Below are 22396 nucleotides of genomic sequence, written 5' to 3'. Positions count from 1 at the left end.
TTTCAGTTTGCCCTTAAAAGCCTCCCACTTACCAACTGTGGACTTGCCAGCTAACAACCCCTCCCAATCAGTGTCCTTCAGCTCCCTCCTAATCTGGCTATAGCTCGCCTTCCCCCAGTTCAGCACCCTCCCCTTCGGATGGCACTCATCCCTTTCCATTTTTATCCTAAAGTAGACAGACTTGTGGTCACTGTTAGCTACATGTTCGCCTACCTCAACCTCAACCACCTGCCCCGGCTCATTACCCCACACTAAATCCAGTATAGCCCCTTCCCTAGTTGGGCTAGTTACATACTGCTCCAGGGACCCTTCCCACACACAAGATAGGTAAGGTAGCTGGGTGAGTGAGAGGTGGTGGCATTTTGATATTGTCACTAGATTAGTAATCCAGAGACCTGGGGTCATGCTCTGGGGACCTGAGTTCAAATGCCACCATGACAGAACGTGAAATTTGAATTTAATAAAGACCTGGAATGGTGATTATTGAAACCATTGGTGATTGTCGTAAAAATCCATCTGGTTCACAAATGTCCTTTAGGGGAGGAAATCCGCCATCCTTACTTGGTGTGGTCTACATGTGACTCCAGATCCACAACAAAGTGGTTGACTCTTAAACGCCCTCTAAAATGGCTCAGCAACCAACTCAGTTCAAGAACTATTAAGAAAATTTAAGGGCAATTACGGATGGGCCACAAGTATTGGCGTAGCCACTGGTGCTCACATCCCATGAATGAATAATAGTGAAAAAAGATGGCGAAGTTAGGGCGTCGGAGGGTAAGGTAAGTGGGAGAAGCAGTAAAGTGAGTCAGAGGATAGTGTGGTTTAGGAGACAGGATGGGTAAAGGGTGAGGGCTGTTGAGGTAAGTGGGTGACAGCTTGGTAGACTGGTAGGTGAGTTGGGTGGTGAGGTCAGGTCAGGTGGATTTGGAGACAAGGTGTTGGAGGAATTGGGTAGTGGTGAGTGTTGTCAGGTCAAGTTGGGAGTGGGTTGTCAGAGAGTCGGAAGACTGGAGGGAATGAGCGTGAGTGATTGGTCCGGGTTATTTATATTATTACCCAAGAATTAGAGTAAGACTTTTTTTGTCTGTCATTTCATGGATAATTATTCATGTAAGTACCGCATAACACTAACTGAGAGTTGGAGAGTTTTTAAGAGGGTCCTGGGGTGCAAGGGAATTTCCTATTGGAAGCTCAAACTTCCTGGGCAAATTCCCATGGACTCAGTGCCTTGGCACTGAGTCCTGCTGGGTCCTGCAGCGTACCTTGTGACTCGCCAATTACCTGAAAATCTGGACTATTATTTCCGAAGCAGCTGGGTGTAAAATGTTTTGTCAGTTCTCCTATGCAGTGCCTTGGGATATTTTATCACATTAAAGGTGTTATATGAATACAAGTTATTGTTGTTGTTCTATTTTTTTCCCCAGTAAATTTTTAAAACATTCCTCTTACATTGTTGAGGTTGGTGCAACTTCAAAAAGCAGTTTATTTACTTGAGGGCAGCCTTCAAAGACAGTTTTGCAATCAACTTAAAGCGTGTGAAAATTGAGCTGGTCGTATTGCTTGAAGCCACCAATTCAATCTGTGATGCGTAAAAAGGCTGGAGGAATTCTGCCAAATGAGTAGATTTGTCACCAGTGTTGAGCAATGGACACGTCTGCATCATCTGCAGTGTCTGAATGATTCACTCAATAGTTTGAACAGTGTTTCGTTCATTCAACAAATTCTCACGATCACACATTTGGTATTACATACCATTGAAAATAAAAGTTGCATTTTAGATATGTGAAATTGTGAAGCATTTGTTAGTTGTAGAGGAATCATAGAATCCTACAGTGCAGAAGGAGGCCTATTGGCCCATTGTGCCTGCACTGACCACAATCCCACCCGGGCCTCATGTATTCACCCTGCTAGTCCCCCTGACACCAAGGGTCAATTTGGCATAGCCAATCGACCTAATCTGCACATCTTTGGACTGTGGAAGGAAACCAGAGCATCCAGAGAAAACCCAAGCAGACACTGGGAGAATGTGCAGACTCCACACAGACAGTAACCCAAGCTGGGAATCGAACCTGAGTCCTTCACACTGTGAGGCAGCAGCACCAACCACTGTGCTACCGGAGATGGAATGTTACAGTAAAAATCAAGAGTGGAGAACTCCACTGGTCTACCTCATCTCCAAAATTACAGTGACTTAAAACAGGAAATGCTGGAAAAACTCAACAGGTCTCACAGCACCTGTGTTGGGAGAAACAGAGTTAACATGTTGGGTCTGTATGACCTTTATGCCAGGGTTTTCCAGCCCTTCCTGCTGGAAGAATTGGAAGATCCTGGTGAAGGTGATCCATTGTGGCGGGCTCCCTGGCGGCGTGGTCAGTGGGCAATGCAAATGGTAATTGACTTTGGCGGCACTGTAAGATCTCACCACTAAAGACATTGTGGGAGGGGTGGGTGGTGAACCCTGGCCTGAGAGTCATACAGAATCAAAACATTAACTGTTTCTTTGTTCCCCCCGCACCCCACCACCACCCCCCCCACCCCCACACACACACACACACACACACACACACACACACACACACACACACACACACACACACACACACACACACACACAAATGCTGCCAGACTGTTGAGTTTTTCTGTTTTTATTTCAGATTTCCAGGATCCAGAGTATTTTGGTTTTAAGGTATCAAGTAAAAATGCTAGAGGTAGCAATTCATTTCTAATGAGACATTCTAAATCATTCATACTTGCAGCTACTATCGTCATTTTTGCCTCATCTATAAGAAGGTGTGGATTTGGAATATTAATATGAATGGGGAATTCAACAGATCTGTGAGAGTGTGTGGATTCCTGTGTGAGGCTGGTGTAATCATTTAAATCCTAGCTGCCTGACCTGACTCTTCCGAGCTGCCACAATGTTTGTGCACTGCCATCATTTGCAAGGATTGTTCTAACCTGACATTGCTGAGCACTTTTTTCTGGGATTTACTAACCCCAGCTGTCACAGAAGTCCACAACATCCATTCAGGAACTCTCTTAGAGCAGATTTGAGGAAGACCAACACTTTCCCTTTCTACAGCACTGGCTGCCATATTCTATTAATAAGTTTAGAGGTCTAGGCTTTTGCGTGTTTGTCAATGAATGGCTGAATGAATGGGTAAGTAGATGCATGGACCAACAATGGTTAAGTGGGTAGATGGTTTGGTGGGTACAAGGGTGAGGAAGGTATTCAGATAGGTAAGTGACAGGATGGGTGGATATGGGGCTAGCTGGGTGAATGGGTAGGTAGAGGGTGAATGGGGAGGTGGTTGAGGTGGATGGGGAGGTCATGTAGGGTCAGGACGGTAGTAAGGTGGCTAGAAAGACAGTCAGCTGGCTAGAGAGGAAGTCAGGTCAGGGGTAGTTGGGTTAGGCCAGTGAGGGAGTTGGCTAGTCGGGGCAATAGCTGGGTCAGGGATGTAGTCAGGTGACTGGAGTGATAGTCAGGCCAGGGATAGTTTGGTTGGGTGGCGGGGGGGGTAGTTATTCGGGTCGGATTTGGGGTTAGTCAGGTCGAGTAGCATGGCAGTTGGGGTGGTCAGGGAAGATATGGGGCTATAGTACAGGCGTCTGACTCAGTACATTATAAGCCACTATGTTTATAACTTATAACACCAAAGAAAGTTATTGCTCGACCTATATGTTCATGTCAATTGAGAGATGCGTTGAGATTAGTCTAATTTATTTCATCATGGGTTTTACAATTGGAAGAAGGAAGAGACTTTCATTCCATCAGTCTGGATTAGATTCAAATCCAGTCCCTAAATCATTGTTTTTTGCTTCCAAGTCTATGCTTGTTGTGCTGGGCTCCGAACCAAATAGATCTCTGGGTATATTCTAATCTTCTGTTTGAAAAGCCTTGTCAAAACCAATGAACTGAGATTCAATCCTCCACTAGATAAATGTGTAAAGGCAAACTGAAATCCAATTAATCTTATCACAGACAGGATCACACAAACTGCTAATCCCACTGTTGGTTTGGAGACACCTGCCGATACTCTTGTTTATGTGTGGTTCACTTTTACCCTGTTCAGGTCTAATTCCTGTTGCTCTACATCATTACTGCTACAACATAGACTGCTGGACCTGCATGAAAACACAGTGGTTGCTGTTCCGCAATTCTCATCTCAGTCGAAATAACCATAATGGAAATAAATGAACTCATAGGCATCATTATCATCTCATGGATTGCTTCGTGGTGGAGTATTGAAGGAATGCCGCATTGGTAGACATGTATCTTTCAGCTGAGATGCTAAAATGAGACACCTTCTTCAGGCACACATATATATTAATGCTCTAAATGCACAATTTAAGGGTGAGCAGGTAGTTTCCCTCAACCCCAAATGTAATGTATTTTAGGGTTGTAGAGTAGCTAGGGAGCCAAGACAGAAGGCAAAATGTCTGCAGCATCATGCATGTGAGATTTTAATCTTCTTGGCCCTATCTCTCTCCAGCACAAACTTGGCTGGATTGCACCAGCTTTCAGGTGGGAGCAGGATTGAGTGGCAGAAGGCCACTGCCTGGGACCTGAAAGAACGGTTCTTTGTAAGGTATGAAGAAATTGATTTCTATTAGGTTTTTCCGCCAGGCACAGAATTTAAACACAAGTGCTCATATTTATAAAGCAAGGAAAACAAATGAAAATACAAATTGCAGTAGGAATTGTTTTTTTCAAGGGGATGTGGAGTATATCTAAAAAATTATCAGCACCAGTGGTGGGAAACAAAATCTTAATGGCTTCAGGAAGTAGCTATATAAGTTCCTGTCAACAAATGAGATTCAAGGTATTTGAAATACCTTGAAGCGAAGAATGCAGATTGGGAGCAGATGTCTGAGGGCATATCAACATCTTGCATGTGGGAGGCTTTCAAGTGTAAATTGATAGGAATTCAGGACTGGCACGTTCCTGGAAGGATGAAGGATAAGTATGGCAATTTTTGGGAACCATGAATAATGTGAGATATTGTGAGCCTAGTTAAAAAGAAAAAGGAAGCATTTGTCAAAGCTAGGAGGCTAGGAACACATGAAGCAAGAGTGAAATATAAGGAAAGTAAGAAGAAACATAAGCAAGGAGTCAGGAGGGCTAAAAAGGGTCACAGAAAGTCATTGACCAGCAGGATTCAGGAAAACCCCAAGACTTTTTATACATATGTAAAGAGCAAGAGGGTTGGCCCTCTCAGAGACAGGGGAGGGAATCTATGCATGGAGGCAGAAGAAATGGGCGAGGTATTAAATGAGTACTTTGCATCAATATTCACCAAAGAGAAGGAATTTGTGCAGAATGGTGTGTAGATAGCTTGCGTCATGTGGTGATCAAAAAGGAAGTATTGGGGACCTTGAAAAACATTAAGTTAGACAAATCTCCAGGGCTGATGGGATATACCCCAGAATGCTGAGAGAGACAAGGGAGGAAATTGCTGGGGCCTTGAGAGAAATTTTTGTCTCCTCACTGGCTACAGGGGAGGTCCCAGAGGATTGGAGAATAGACACTGTTGTTCCTTTGTTTAAGAAGAGTAGCAAGAATAATCCAGGTAATTACAGGCCGGTGAGCCTTACATCAATGGTAGGGAAATTATTGGAGAGGATTTTTCGAGACAAGATTTACTTCCACTTGGAAATAAGTGGATGCATTAGCAAGAAGTAACATCGTTTTGTTAAATGGTTGTCATGTCTCACTAACTTGATCGAATTTTTTGAGGAAGTGATGAAGATAATTGAGGGTAGTGTAGTGGATGTTGTCTACGTGGACTTCAGTAAGGCCTTTGACAACGTCCCTCATGGCAGACTGGTGCAGAAGGTGAAGTCGCATGGGATCAGAAGTGAGCTGGCAAGATGGACACAGAACTGGCTCAGTCATAGAAGACAGTGGATAGCAATGGAAGGATGCCTTTGAGTGGAGGGCTGTGACTAGTGACATTCCTCAGGGATCAGTGCTGGGACCTTTGTTGTTTGTAATGTATAAGTGACTTGGAGGAAAATGTAATTGGTTTGATTTGTAAGTTTGTGGATGATACAAAGGTTGATGGAATTGCGGACATCGATGAGGACCATCAGAGGATATGGCAGGATATAGGTTGGTTGGAGACTTGGGCGGAGAGATGGCAGATGGAGATTAATCTAGACAAATGTGGAGTAATGCATTTTGGAAGGTCTAATACAGATGGGAAATAGACAATAAATGGTAGAACCTGAAGAGTGTTGGTAGGCTGATGGATCTGGGTGAACAGGTACACAGGTCACTGAAAGTGCAACGGAGGTGGAGAAGGTAGTCAAGAAAGCATACGACATGCTTGCCTTCATCAGTCAGGGCATTGAATTTAAAAGCTGGCAAGTCATGTTTCAGCCATAAAGAACCTTTGTTAGGTTGCACTTGGAATATAGTGTTCAATTCTGGTCACCACACTACCAAAAGGATGTGGAGGCTTTGGAGAGGATACAGAAAAGATTTAACAGCTTATTGCCTAGTATGGAGGCCATTAGCCCTGAGGAGAGATTGGAGAAACTTGGTTTGTTCTCACTGGAATGACGGAGGTTGAGGGGAGACCTGATAGAATTCTACAAAATTAAGAGGGGCATAGTCAGAAGCCTTTTCCCAGAGTGGAAGAGTCAGTTACCAGGTTGCATAATTTTAAGTTGCAGTTACAATGTTTCATGGAGATGTATGAGGCAAGTTTTTTAGACAGAGGTTGGTGGGTGTCTGGAACTCACTGCCAGGGGAGATAGTGGAAGCAGATATGATAGTGACTTTTAAGGGGTGTCTTGACAAATACATGAATCAGATGGGAATAGAGGGGTATGGTCCCTGGAAAGATAGGGGGTTTTAGTTCACATGGGCAGCATGGTCAGTGCAAGCTTGGTGGGCTGAAGGGCCTGTTCTGTGTTGTAATTTTCTTTGTTACTTGTTCTTTGAAATGTGGCCATGGATCACCGTATATATGTGGGTTTGATGGACTGAAGATCTTCTCCAGTCTGAAACTGTAACTGTTAAACTGATATAAAGAACAAAGAACAACCCAGCACGGGAAACAGGCCCTTCAGCCCAACGAGCCCGCGCCGCCGCATCTTCCTACACCTACCCTGCCCTGTGTGGATGTGAATGGAACTCCTAATGTAGCCAGATTCAGGGGAGAATAGTGTCAATTTGGTACACCAATCAGCCTAAGAGCACATCTTTGGGGTGTGGGAGGAAACCAGAGCGCCCGGAGGAAACCCACGCAACCACAGGGAGAATGCGCAAACTCCCACAGACACACGCCCAAATCCATGTGTCTGAGCTGTTGCGGTGCCCGTCTGCTGGTCCAGGATTAAGCATACACAACGACACAAAGTACTAGGCCACTCCCGGAACCTCCAAGAGCAGCCCACGCACGACCCACCGTGTGCATGCCCCTCGTTTGACAACAAGGTGGACCGACACCTGTGGAATAAAAAGACAAAACATTAACATGTAATACTACATTTCTGGTGTCATCCCGAGGCTCTGACCCTATTTAATACCCTCTACTATAACCCTCCATCCCTGTTTTGCTCATGTGTCTATCTAAGTAAACCTTAAACAAGTCCAACTTGCCTGACTCCATCACCCTACTGGGTAGCATGTTCCATACCCCCACAACCCCCTGCGTGAAAAACCTTCCTCTCGTATCCAAATTATACTTCTCCCCCCTTACCCTTAGATCGTGACCTCTCGTAATTGTCCCCAGTCTAGGGAAAAGCCTGCCACTGTTGACTCTATCTATTCCCTTCATTATTTTATACACCTCTATCAGATCCCCCCTTAATCTCCGTCTTTCTAAGGAGAAGAGCTTGGAGAAAACGTTGGAGAAAGGTTTCTCCAACCTTTCCTCGTAACTCAGTCCTTCCATGCAAGGCAACATCCTGGTAAACCTCCTCTGCACCCTCTCCAGGGTCTCCACGTCCTTCCAGTAGTAAGGTGACCAGAACTGGACACAGTACTCCAAATGCGGTCTAACCAACGTTCTGTACAACTGAAGCATTAGACGGCAGCTCTTATACTCTATACCCCTTCCTATAAAGGCTAGCGTTCCATAAGCTTTCTTCACAACCTTCTCTACCTGTGTTGACACCTTCAGAGACTTGTGCACCTGCACTCCCAGGTCCCTCTGTATTTCTATACTCTTAATCGGTCTACCTTTTATCATGTAACTCCTCCCTGCATTATTCCTTCCAAAATGCATCACCTCGCATTTGTCAGGATTAAATTCCATCTGCCATCTATCTGCCCAAAATACCAACCTATCTATATCCTGCTGTGTCACCTGACAGTCCTCCTCAGTATCTGCCAATCCTGCCATCTTGGTGTCATCCGCAAACTTGCTGATCACACCACGTACGCCCTCTTCCAAGTCGTTTACATATACTACAAAGAGGAGAGGTCCCAGTACTGAGCCCTGCAGCTTTAAATTGAGAGGGGATTTGATGGGGAAAATCAGATATTCGGGTTTCTTAACAGCTGTGTAGGAGTTTTAACAGTGACAGGGAAGGAGCTGAGCTTAGTGGGGCAGGGGGAGGCACTGCTGCTCCCCTTGTCGCACAAGCATTGCTGTAGGAATGTGTGACATTTTCCTCAAAATGTACCAAATTCCCTTGAGCTGCAAGATTTCCCAGGATCTGTGAAAATCTGCTGGCCTGTGTTAAGTCTGTAGAAAGGGTTTATTGTAAAACTCCCAGTCTCGTTAGAATAATTAAATTATCCTTATGCCCCCGGGCACAGATTGTCCCTGTCTCTGTCCTACCTCCATTTAACCTGGAAGTGGTGAATTAGGATGAGGTTTGAGAATTTAAACATTTTTACATCCCATCCAGTGCCAACCCACCCACTTTTATAGATTAGTATTATCTCCAATGTTATTATAGAAATGTATTTAAACAAAAAAATTTACTGTCAACATTAGCCTCTTTGGATGTGCTCAAGAGATAATGAGAAAGTTCAATTCAATTATACATGAGTTTAATCTATTTTTAGTTGCTGAGTATTACCAAAGTTGCCTGTTAACAATATTAATATATATGTAACATTAATATTATAATGAATGTAATATTGACAGAACTACGGAGTTGTTACAGTGCTGAAGGAGGTCATTCGACCCTCCAAGTCTGCACTGGCACTCCAAAAGAGCATTTTGCCTACTCCCACTCACCTGTGTTATTCCTGTAACCTTTCACACTTTCTTTTCAGCTAGCAATCCAATTCACTTTTGAATACCCGATCAAACCTACCTCCCCCACATACTCAGAAAGTTTGTTTCAGAATCCAGCCATCCTCACATCATGTGTACTCCTTTTGATAATTATTTCCTATCTGTGTCTTCTAGTTCTTGATGTACCTTTGAGAGCAAACAATTTTGCATTATATACCCTGTCCATATCCCTCAGGATCTTGAATACCGCTGTCAAATCTCTTCTCAGCCTTCTTTTCTCCAAGGGAAACAGATCCAGCCTCTCCACTCTATCCTCATAGCTATGGTTCTTTATCCCTGGAGCCATTCTTGTGAATCTCCTCTATACTCTAGCCAATGCCTTCACATCCTTCCTCAAGTACAGTGCCCAGATTTGGAAGCAGTACTCCAGATAAGGCTAAACTAGTGTATTTTATGGATTTAATTTCTTCTAGTAGTGCGTTGGTTATTATAGTCCCATAAAATGTCTTTTTTCATATACTTTTTAACCAGTTTGGATTACCAGAAGACAATCAGTCAATTCAGGAGGTCTTGCTGCAGCTGTATAGGGCATTGGTGAGGCCGCAGCTGGAGTACTGTGTGCAGTTTTGGGCGCCGCACCTGCGCAAGGATATTTTGGCCCTGGAGGGAGTGCAGAGGAGGTTTACTAGGCTGATACCGGAGTTGAGGGGGTTGAGCTATGAGGAGAGGCTGAATAAACTAGGCTTGTACTCGCTAGAGTTTAGAAGAATGAGGGGAGATCTCATTGAGACGTATAAGATGATGAATGGGATGGATAGGATAGAGGTGGAGAGACTCTTCCCGCTCAAAAAAGACAGTAGGACTAGGGGGCACAGCCTCAAGATAAAGGGGAGGCGGTTTAGAACGGAGTTGAGGAGGAACTTCTTCACTCAAAGGGTGGTGAATCTCTGGAATTCTCTGCCCGTTGAAGTGGTGGAGGCTGCCTCGCTAAATATTTTTAAGAAGCGGGTTGATGGGTTTTTGATAAGAGAGGGGATTAAGGGTTATGGGGAGAGGGCGGGAAAGTGGAACTGAGCCACAACAGATCAGCCATGATCTTATTGAATGGCGGGGCAGGCTCGAAGGGCTAGATGGCCTACTCCTGCTCCTATTTCTTATGTTCTTATGTTCTTACAACTAAGTTGTGGGAATCAATGTAAAAATGTTTACACCAACAGAAGAGATTTCTGTCACTTTGGGAATGGGAAGGACGTAATGAAGTCCAAGTAATCTTACTGGACTTGAATGGGCAATTCTTATTTCATTCTGGAATTTTTTATACTTTTCCGTTCCAACAATCCAATTCACGTTTGAATGTGAACTGCATGTGGAAAAAGAAATGCACCAACACACAAAAGTAGACAGTATCCTGAATAATGTTCTACCCAAATACTCGAAATGTACATTTCCTGCATCTCCCAGTCACTTCTAATCTATGTTATACTTGTATAGTAGTAGTTAAGAAAAAGCATTTTGTGTAAACCTCTCTTAGGTTGTAACCTTTTCTTAATTCATTCATGGGACATGGGCTTTGCTGGCTGGCTAGCACTTATTGCCATCGCTAGTTGCCTGAGGGCAGTTGAAAGTCAACCATATTACTGTGGATCTGGATTCACATGTAGGCCAGACCGGGTAAGGATGGAAGATTTCCTCCCCAAAGAACATTAGTGAACTAGATGATTTTTTTTCCGGCAATCAACAATTGTTTCGTGGTCATCAGTAGATTCTTAATTCCAAGTATTTTTTATTGAATTCAAATTCCACCACCTGCCATGGTGGGATTCGAACCCGGGTCCCCAGAACTTTAGCTGAGTTTCTGGATTAATAGTCTAGTGATAATGCCAGGAGGTCATTGTAAAGCTCTGCTCCACTGAAAGCAATAACCCTTGTGTCATGTCATCAGTGTAATGTCAAAGCTTTGACTTTTATCCATCAATAACATATAATAAATATCAACTTATTTATTTCCAGGTCCACTGAGATTCATCTCACAGACCAAGTCAGTAACTGCCTATGTGGGAGACATTGCCCTACTGAAATGTGAAGTTACTGGTGAGCCCATGCCATCCATTCATTGGCAGAAAAACTACAACGATCTGAAGTTAAGTGCTGATGACACCCGAATGGCTGTCCTGCCCTCTGGATCTTTGGTGATCAGCAGGCTTCAGGCAGGGGATGGTGGGTCCTACCGTTGCCTGGCAGAAAACCCCGGAAGCTCCAGAACTGGAAATGATGCTGACCTTCAAGTTTTGTCTGGTAAGAGGTTGAGATTTCTCTTAAATGTGATCGGCGCTGCAGAAGAGAAATTATTTCCTTCATGTTTACTGAAGGTGTTTATTCCCCACAGTAAGGTTTACTTGCAGTATGGAGAAGCAGAGTGTCCCACCTTACACTGCAAATTGTTCTTTACAAAAGTGAAGGAATGCTTGCTTTTCTCCACAATTAAATGATTCATTTTTGCAATTGCTGAGAATATGAGGAAGTGCGTGTATTTAGCGTTCAGATTAGACATCTGACAGGTAACTCAGTGAAACTCCTCATCAGCAATATTGTATGTCTTTGCACTAACCCCAGTGCAGCATTCCCATACTGCACTAATATAACATTTCAATTTCCCACAGGAGCCATCCTCTTGACCTTTCCAAAAGATTTTCAATGTAGTGCCAAGTACGATTGCCCAAAGTCATTTCACTTCAGACTATTACTAACTAGCAAACACAGGAAAGTTTCAGCCTGGCATTCAAAGTGGAATTTGTAGCCAAGGATAAAAAAAAAATGTGCTGCAACAATTTTAAAGCACAAATGGGGCAAGAGAAAGTAGTTCGACCATGACATATATAAATACTTTGCTTTGTGCGGTGATTTCCCCACAGGATCAGTTTCAGGTCCTGGAAATGTTTTTTTTATCACTCTCCCTCATGAGACTACCTATAACTGAGTTGTGGCAATCCAAATCAAATTTCACAGTTGTTTATGCTGTATCCTATGCATATTTGTACTGAGTAAGAATTTCAATACCAAGAACCGGGCACCAACAGGGAAAGAATGGCTTGTTTTTTAGTCGTCTGCATTGCTTCTATTTCTGCTGGCAGGTAGCGAATTCTGCTCCACACTGATGCAAAGGACCAACCAGAGGACAGTAAAGAGTATTATCAATGCTTAGCTGCCTTAAAAAACGTGTCTTTTCAATGCCTCTTCCAATGCCGTTTGTTTTAAACCCAAAAGAATCCTGCTTTTCATGTCATTATTCAGACACTTCAGATATTGGTTTGAAAAATGCATGATTTTCCTGAGGTCAGGCAAGTCAAGAAGCACTGGGGTACTACGATTTTACCACAAGGCTCTATTTAGATCGTCAACAGAGATTAAATGGTCTTGATATTTATTGGGATAGGGGAAAATGGGAGGAGGGGTGGAAGCTGGAAATCCTGAGACAAAAGGGATCCTGCTGAATTTAACATTCAGTTACGTCCTAGCACTTGGCCAGATTGACAAGATGTTGGAGTTGGCCCCTGTCAATCAGCCATAGTACATATGGGGATTGACAAGGACTGTAGAACATAAGATGGATATTATAGAATCATACAATCTCTGCAATGCAGACGGAAGCTATTTGGCCCATTGAGTCTGCACCAACCACAATCCCACCCAGACCCTATCCCTGTAACCCCATGAATTAACCCTGATAAACCCCCTGAAGCTGATGGTGAATTTAGTATGACCAATCAATCTAACATGCACATCTTTGGAGTGTGGGAGGAAACCAAAGCACCCAAAGGAAACCCACGCAGACACAGGGAGAACGTGCAAACTTCACATAGACCCAAGCCGGGAATCGAACCCGGGTATTGGTGATATAAGGCAAGAGTGCTAATCACAATGCCACCGTGTTGTCTGTTGGACTACCAGTTGGGAGAAAGGCAAGAATTTCTGGTCATAAGGCTTGGGATCACATATTGAAATGGAGGAGAAACTAATTGCAGCAGAAAACCTCCTTGAAAGATTGCAGGGAGCACTCATCATTCTATAAAAAGCATTTAACTGCTTCTTCCAACTGTTCACATTTCAATTTCAGTTCTGGGTTATCTCACCCTGAGAAACCTGGCTGCCTAGTATCAAATTTAATTCAGTTGCTCAAAAGCACTGTGGGAGCTCAATTTCAATGTTATAGCAACACTTCTTGTAGGGTTTGTGATGATTGGGAAACCCAGAAATGCGAGTACTACAGAGACCCTGCCAACTCTAACAATAGGACCTAATTTCAACTGTTGTCTGTTTCCTGCTCAGTGGACGATGTGATTGAACGGCTGAAGTGTTGTTTGGCTGGTGAGGGTGGGGACATGCCTGCACTGGCTGAGTACAGAGGCAGATTGGTGAGAGGGGGAGCGTGGGTTGGGCACAGATGGCAGGGATGTGAACTAAAGTATGGGAGAATACAGCTTGTAAATTGGTTGCAATTTTTGAAAAGTTTGCAAGTTGGTGGGGGTGGGAGAGGGGGGTAGATGTGAGCACATGGGAGGAAATTGTGGGGTGACTGCTGAAGAGAAATTGAGTTGGGGAACTAATTAGTGGATTGAAGCCTGAAGATTGTGAGCATGGGGCTAATGGAGGGGTGTTGTGGGTTTGAAGAGATCATGGATTAAGAGGCTGTTGTGGGAAATAATGCAGGCTTGCTTTTGGGCCCTGAGGGAAGCCCTCTGGTCTTCCTGGCCCACAAGCAGTGCGGGAAAGGCACTTGTCTGAAAGATCTAAATGTTCTCTTCAGCTGCCAGGTTTCCCGAGTTCAGCTCTCAACTGTTATTTCTAAAAGTCTGTTCAAGTGCATGGCAAATAGTGTCATTAACATATTTAAACACCACTCAAGAGCAGGTTAGTCATTTGCTTCCATTAAAACTGAAGTGTTTCGGATTTCGGGCATCTGCACTATTTTGCTTTTATTTTTGTTTTAGAAGTACATTCGGGTCAGCTTTCAGGTTTTATAAATTTTAATCTATCTATTGTTCAAACTCCCAACCCCTCAGAAATCATAATTCATCATCATATTAGTGGTGTTCAGAGATGCAAGGTAAACTATTAGACTAGGATAGCCAGCACTGATTTGAGAATGAGCAAAATTTAACACAGTATTTTAAAGAAGTAATTGACTTCATGGATAATATGAATGCAGTGGTTATTGTGTATATTAATTTTCACAAGGGCTTCCATAAAGCTTATATGGGAGGTTTCTCAGAGAAGTTGCGAGTAAAGCAGATGAATTAAGGGTGTTGCTTAACTCATGGAAATATGATACTGTTGCTATCACAGAGACATGTTTGAGGAAGGGGCAGGGGGAGAAGTAAAAGAGCAGGTGGTGTTGCAATTTTGATCAAGGAGTCATAGTTTGAAAGAGGAATGAGGTCTTGCAGCAGGAATTTAGGGAGCTGGTCACAGATTGAAAAGCAGGACCTCAAAGACTGTAATCTCTGGATTACTCCCAGTGCTAGTGAATGTTAGTGAGTATAGCCCTAGGAGGATAGAGGCGATAAAAGCGAGGCTGAGGAGAGAGATTCCTGGATCAATAGGTCAATTTCTGGAGAAGATGAAACCTGTACAAGTTGGACGGGTTGCACCTAAACTGGAATGGGATGAACATCCTTGCAGGGAGGTTTGCTATTGCTGTGGGGTTGGGGGAGCAGCGGTGGATTAGGAGGGGAGAGTGGTGGGGGATGATCAAATTAATTTGGCAGGGGGATGGAATATGGTATGGAATTAGAGTATGGGATGATGTACAGCCGAATATAGAGGGAAAAGACTTGTCGGTCTGGAATGCAGAGTTAAGGTATGTGTTGGTACCAATGTGAACCACTATATCTGACTGTTCACCCTCTCCTTTCAGAATGTCCTACAGTGACATCCTTGACACTGGCACAATGGGTGTAACACACTACCTTAGAGTCACTTCTGCAGCTGCAGAAGCACCTGTCTGGCCCCCTCACCATTTAGTCTCCATAAGAAGTCTTACAACTCCAGGTTAAAATTCAACACATTTATTTGGTAACATGAGTTTATGGAGCACTGCCCCTTCATCAGGTGAGTGGCCACTCACCGAATGAAAGGGCAGCACACCGAAAGCTCGTGCTACCAAATAAACCTGTTGGACTTTAATCTGGTGTTCTGAGACTTCTTACTGTGACTATCCCAGTCTAATACTAGAATCTCCACATCATCGCTATCCAGTCTCCAATCACTATTGCTCTTCCACACTTACTCCTCCCATCTTGTGCAACTGAACCTGTGAATATGGCTCTGAATGCTGGATTAGCTGTAAAAATTCGCATTCTAACCAGTATTCTGTAAACTGAGTGTGTGTCTTTACATCTCCTGTTTGTGATCAGAATTCTCCACTCACCTGACGAAGGGTCAGAGGCCCAAAAGCTAGTGGCTTTTGCTACCAAATACACCTGTTGTACTTTAACCTGGTGTTGAGAGACTTCGTTGTCTGAATGCTGTCCACAGAGGAAACGTCACTCTCACCACTACCCAACAGAGAAGAACAGTTCTTGAGCAAGATACACTCTGGGACTAACCTATCTGCCTTCCTTCTCCTGACTGGTGATTACCCATTCACTCTCTGACTGCATTTCCTTCAGCTGTGGAGTGACCACGTCTAAAAACGTGTTATTCAAGTTACTCTCAGTGTTGCAAATGCACCTCACTGCCTTGAGCCAACTTTCAAGTTCTGAAACCCAGAGCCCAAGTTGGATTAACCTATGGCCCTTCTCACACAAATGCTCATCCAAACTGCAAGGAGCATCTATGAATCCCCACACATAGCAGGCAGTGCAACACATAGGACTGAGCTCCCCTTCCATAATTTTAGTTTAAAGACTCTTACATTAAATTTATGCCCAGTTGAAATTTACTAAAAGTTCATTTTTTTACAGAAAAGCTGGAACTCTTACCTTAATGTAGTTTTAAAGTGGAGAAAACAATTTACCCATTTACTACCAAGTATGTAGAGAGTGCTGTGCTCTGCCCCACTGCTTCCTCGCAGGTCAGCTCCTAAAGTAATGTTTATTTATTAGTCACAAGTATGCTTGTATTAACACTGCAGTAAAGTTACTGTGAAAATCTCCTAGTCGCCACACTCCCATGCCTGTTCACTGGTACACTGAGGGAGAATTTAGCATGGCCAATTCACCTAACCTGCACATCTTTGGCCTGTGGGAGGAAACTGGAGCACCCAAAGGAAACCAGTGCAGACACAGGGAGAATGTGCAAACTCCACACGGACAGTGACCCAAGCCGGGAATCAAACCCGGGCCCTGGTGCTGTGAGGTGGCAGTGCTAACCACTGTGCCACTGTGCCACCTCTGGTAGTTGTAACTTAACTTTTATGATCTATATTCTTCAATTATTTATATATATTAATTTTACATACTAGATTGTTCCCACTTTTCTCCAAATTCCCACTCTCTCCAATTTCTCTATTAAGCTACGCTGTTCAGGCCCTCTTGTTCTTTATACTACTTCCAAGTTCTCAGTGATGAGTAAACTGCCTTACACCTGGCGATTAGCACCTTTTCGAAAACAAATGCTTGCAACTGATTGCCACTGGCAGGCAAGTTCTGTTACCAGAATTACTAAAGTTCTAAGTTTAAGTCAAGCTGCCAAACTTGGCTTCAGTTTTTAGATTCCACTTATCAATACTTAACAGAGCTTCCCATTGTCACTAATTTCTCTGTTAAGCTACGCTGTTCGGGTGCCAATCTGTTCCACAACTGTCCTGTTCAGAATTCATTCTGTTACAATTCTAAAAGAAGAGAAATATTATCACTGATCTCCGCTGAGATCAGAATGCCGTCAAAGGTTCAGTGACATTTCAGTGTAATAAACAGGTGGATGGTATAAAAGAGCAAAGAAATACTGATAAATGTATACACAGTTGGGCCATGGTTCCAGTTATTGTGCAGTTTTGAGTGTTCTGTAATAGCTAAGATAAACCATTGTGAGATTCACCAGTGCCTGAGATGAGGTATCATAGATACGAAGTGAGTCTTGAAATACTGAGCTATTTCCACTGGCAAAGAGAGGGGTAGTAGATTGCCAGTTAATGATTGTGGAAAGAGGATAAAAAGAGATGTTTTACGAAGAGTGTTGTTGAAGCATAGAATGCTTTGCCACACAAATTGGGTGAATCAGAGACTATTCCCTCTTTAAGAGAAAACTGACAATCATTTGAAAGCTGAAAAGAGATTTCTCAAGAGCAATTAGGGATGGTCAAGAAACACTGGTCTTGTCTGTGATGTCCATATCTCAAGAAAAAATAATCCAAATTTTTAAAACGTTGACAGTGTAAAAAGAGGGACATACTATTCCTCAACGTTAATCAGCATAATATCATCATGAAGAGAGTATGGAGAGAGGTTGGGTGAAATTTATTTATGAAAAAAATTCTTGGAGCATGGGAGCTTGCTAGTGGGAATAGTTGCTGCAGTGACTATTGTATTTTTAAAAGAGAAATCAATCAAAATTTGAATCAGAGAAACATGCAGTGCTGTGGGAAAAGTGTAAGATTAGTTTGCATTACAGGAGTAAAACGCTTGCATAGACATGCTATGAAAGATTTAAGTGGAGTGTGGCGTAGTGGTGTTGTCACTGGACCAGTAATCCAAAGACTCAGGGTAATGCTCTGGGGACCTAGGTTTGAATCTCACCACAGCTGATGGTAAAATCTAAATTCACAAAATCTGGAATTTAAAAAAAAGTCTACTGATGACCATGAAACCACTGCTGATTATTGTAATAACCTATCTGGTTCACTTTAGGATTAGAAATTTGTCATCCTTACCTGGTCTGGCTTCCATGTGACTCCAGACCCACAGTAATGTGGTTGACTCTTAAATCAGAGATGGGCAATAACTGCCATAAACCTCCATGGTCTAGGAGGCAGCAGGCCAGAGTGAAATCGTAGAGATGATGGCCTGAATTGTCCAAACTCCCCCACAGCTAGGAATCTCTAGTCCCCCTACTGTTAATGGAGATTTGGCTGAGCGCCAAATCCTCTGTTCACATTGGCCATACAATATTGGAGAATTCCGGCTGGTATTTTCAGCATAGATGTAGGAAGTATGCTGGTAGAGTATTGCCTCAGCAGTTTAAATAGAGTTTGCGATTAGTAAATTGCACATGCTATGTGGGTGATTAGTATCAGCGAGGTGGGCACATTCATTTTAACATTCAATTTCGAATATTTTAAACAGCACTCATCCATAGGTCATTTAAAATGCCATTACGATATATGATTGAGAATCTGCAGCATGGCTAAAACTAATTAGATATCTTCAGCTCTCTCCAAAAATTGACTATATTGATTAATTTTAGTTCAGTAATCGAAAAGACTGATTTAAATTAAATGGGATTATAGGTTCTGTAGCTCATGGGGACCTATGAGCTCATCGAACTCGTCTTAAGAGCTTTGAGATATTTTTTACCAAATGTTTCTCCCCGAATTGGCCTAGACTTTTGCTCATTTGTTTTTTCAATCTCTCAAGAGATTGCACAGCTGCTTTGGAAGGAAAAATTGGAGACTGTGGTGCTTTGTTGTATCATGGATGTTTGGGACAGGCTTGGTGGACAAGCCTGCCTTTTCTGGTCCATCTCTTTATATGTTTATGTGTTCTTTTGAGAGGAAGAATTACATTTACACATTGCCTTGCCACATCTCAGAAATGTCTCCAAAGTATTTCACATACCACAATTTGTACACATAACAGCAATGCAGTGGAAAACCAGTTAGCCTGTCTTTGATGGTTGTGGTTGAAAGTGGCTGAAGCATTCAGGCTACATTAATTTACTGTGGCATTTTAGACACTTTCCCCCTGACAGTAAGTCAGTTTATCAACTTCAGATTCTTTGTCCCTGACCCATGTCACTTTTCCAGTTTAGCCACAGCGGCATTATAATATTGCCGGCAAACGTAAACACATCTTTTATATTAATTGAAAAGAGCCATTGATTGCATTGTCATGATTTTCAAAAGTCAGACCAGTATCCTATTAATTTGTTCATAAATTGTTTCTCTTGTATATAAGTAGCACATATAAACAACAGCTGCAACAGCTATACAATGTGTTATGAAATGTAACATTTAACCTCCTTCTTAAAGAACTTAATTTCATTGAAGTGACAATCATTTAAAGTGTGGTGGTATAAACAAAAGAAAGGGAATATATTCAGTATATCTAACATGCAAAATAAGAAAAGTTACTTTGCAAAGCAAAGAGTTAGAAATCTTTGGTAGCAAGAGCTGCCATTGAAAACTACTTAGCATGCACACACTTCAAAACCCTTTTCTAATATTTAACAAGTTACAGTTTTAACATGAAAAGGACATGCATATTCAAGTTTAAATATTCCAGACATATACTGAGAGCAGGATGTGTGACATTGTTTTGTCATAAAATATGTTATTAGAAACGCATTCATAAATATCTTCTTTGAACAGAAAGAAGGATAGTGAACGGAGCTGTGATTTTAGGCTGCCCGTAGTGAGTCCTGAAAAGCTAACTGCTTACATGTTTTGGACAAGGACTTGAATAATATTTTCTGGCTACCTGGTTTTTGGATGGGTGTACCAAGTGAAAGTTGGTAGGCCATGTTTTGATATATGCCCAACACAGTGGAGGTGTCTTAACTCTAAGAAGGAATTTGCATTTAATTCATATAGCCTCTTTCACCTCATTAGGCTGCTCATAGTGCTTTGCAGCTGGCGAATTAGTTTTCAAGTGTTGTCATTATTTTTGCTAATATATCCATTCATGAGATGTGGGTAAAAGCAAAATATTGCCGATGCTGGAATCTGAAACAAAAACAGAAAATGCTGGAAAACCTCAGCAGGTCTTACAGCATCTAGAGCCATTGTTTCGAGTCTGGATGACCCTTCTTCAGAACTGAGAGCAGAGAGAATCAGCGGAAATTTATATTTATGAGCGTGGGGGGGGGGGGGGGGGGGGAGGGGGGGAGGGGCTGATGGAGGTGGTGGTTGGGGTGGAGCGGAATGGAACAAAGAGAATATAAATGTGGACATAGAAGTCTGAAAAGATACTAAACGTACCCCTTAAGTGATCAGAATGCATGAATGGCAGAACAGAGGTGCAGGTGCCCTTAAGAGGGGGTGGGGGGGCGGGGCAGGTGGAAAGGGCAAGAAGGAGATCTGGAATGGAAAGTGGAACAATTGAGGTGAGAAAGAAAGATGATAAAATGGATGAATAGGATGAATCAACATGAAATAAATGGAAATGGGGTGAAGGTGGAGGAGAGAGTTCATGCTCTGAAGTTGTTGAACTCAATGTTCAGTCCACAAGGCTGTAAAGTACCCTATCAGATGAGAGATGCTGTTCCTCCAGTTTGCATTAGGGTTCACTAGAACATTGCAAAAGGACAAGGACAGACATGTGGACAGGGGGCAGGGTGGTGTGTTGAAGTGGCAAGCGACAGGAAGGTCAGAGTTCTGCTTGCAGACAGACCAAAGGTATTCAGCAAAGCAATTACCCAGACCACGTTTAATCTCTCTGATGTAGAGTAGACCGCATTGGCAGCAGCAAGTGCAATAGACCAGATTGAAGGAGGTGCACGTGAGGTGTTGCTTCACTTGAAAGGGGTGTTTAGAACCTGGGATGGTGAGCAGGAAGGAAGTAAAGGTGCAGGCGTTGCACCTTCTACGATTGCATGGAAAGATGTTGTGCCCCCACTCCAACCCCTTCCGGACAATTGTCACATTTTTCAGCAGTCTTTTAACAATTTGCACCCTTGTTCCCCTTGGATCAGGAATTGGCTAGCTGATAGAAGACAGGGGGTGGTGGTTGATGGGAAATATTCAACCTGGAGTTCAGTTACAAGTGGTGTACCTCAAGGATCTGTTTTGGGGCCACTGCTGTTGTCATTTTTATAAATGACCTAGATGAGGATGTAGAAGGATGGATTAGTAAATTTGCTGACGACACCAAAGTCGGAGGAGTTGTAGACAGTGAGGATGGATGTTACAGTTTGCAGAGGGACATAAATAAGCTGCAGAGCTGGGCCGAGAGGTGGCAAATGGAGTTTAATGCGGAAAAGTGTGAGGTGATTCACTTTGGTAAGAGTAACAGGAGTACAGAATATAGGGCTAATGGAAGGACTCTTAGTAGTGTCGACAAGCAGAGAGATCTCGGGGTACATGTGCATAGCTCCCTGAAAGTTGGCACCCAGGTTGATAAGGTTGTTAAGAAGGCATACGATGTGTTAGATTTTATTGGTAGAGGGATTGAATTTCGGAGCCATGAGGTCATGTTGCAACCGTACTAAAACTCTGGTGCAGCCGCACTTGGAGAATTGCGTACAGTTCTGGTTGCCGCATTGTAAGAAAGATGTGGAGGCATTGGAAAGGGTGCGGAGGAGGTTTACCAGGATGTTGCCTGGTATGGTGGGAAGGTCTTATGAGGAAAGGCTGAGGGACTTGAGGTTATTTTCATTCGAGAGAAGAAGGTTACGAAGTGACCTAATTGAGGCATACAAGATGATCAGAGGGTTAGATAGGGTGGACAGTGAAAGCCTTTTTCCTCGGATGGTGATGGCTAACACAAGGAGACATAGCTTTAAATTAAGGGATGATAATTATAGGACGGATGTCAGAGGTAGGTTCTTTACTCAGAGGTAGTAAGGGCGTGGAATGCCTGCCTGCAGCAGTTGTGGACTCGCCAACTTTAAGGGCGTTCAAATGGTCAGTGGACAGGCATATGGATAACATTGGAATAGTTTAGGTTAGAGGGTCATTAGATTGGTTCCACTGATCGGCACAACATCGAGGGCCGAAGGGCCTGTACTGCGCTGTAATGTTCTATGTTCTGCCATTCATGCATTTTGATCACTTAATGGATAGGCTTAGAAACCTTCTCAGCCTTCTGTATCCTCATTTACATTCCCTTTGCCCCATTCCATTCCAACTCTCCACCTCCTCAACCCACCCTGCACTGTCAACAAACAAACAAAGAACAACCCAGCACGGGAAACAGGCCCTTCGGCCCAATGAGCCTGCGCCGCCGCATCACCCTACACCTATTCTACCCTGCGTGTCTACGAATGGAGCCCCTAACTTAGCCAGATTCAGGGGAGAATAGTGTCAATTTGGTAAAACC

The 22396-nt window shown here is 43.2% G+C and overlaps 1 protein-coding gene across 1 annotated transcript in view; it reads left to right on the top strand.

The window, feature by feature from the left end:
- dcc (DCC netrin 1 receptor) overlaps window positions 1–22396 on the top strand; it is an 844821-nt gene that overhangs the window by 202265 nt on the left and 620160 nt on the right. Inside the window, exon 3 of the mRNA XM_080199927.1 lies at window positions 11214–11498. Coding sequence (XP_080056053.1) covers window positions 11214–11498 — 285 coding nt within the window. The remainder of the gene's footprint in view (window positions 1–11213; window positions 11499–22396) is intronic.

The sequence above is a fragment of the Carcharhinus amblyrhynchos genome, chromosome 1 (genome assembly GCF_965287045.1).
Source record: "Carcharhinus amblyrhynchos chromosome 1, sCarAmb.v2.hapA, whole genome shotgun sequence".
NCBI classification, from domain to species: Eukaryota; Metazoa; Chordata; class Chondrichthyes; order Carcharhiniformes; family Carcharhinidae; genus Carcharhinus; species Carcharhinus amblyrhynchos.
This window is presented reverse-complemented; position numbering and strand designations above follow the sequence as displayed.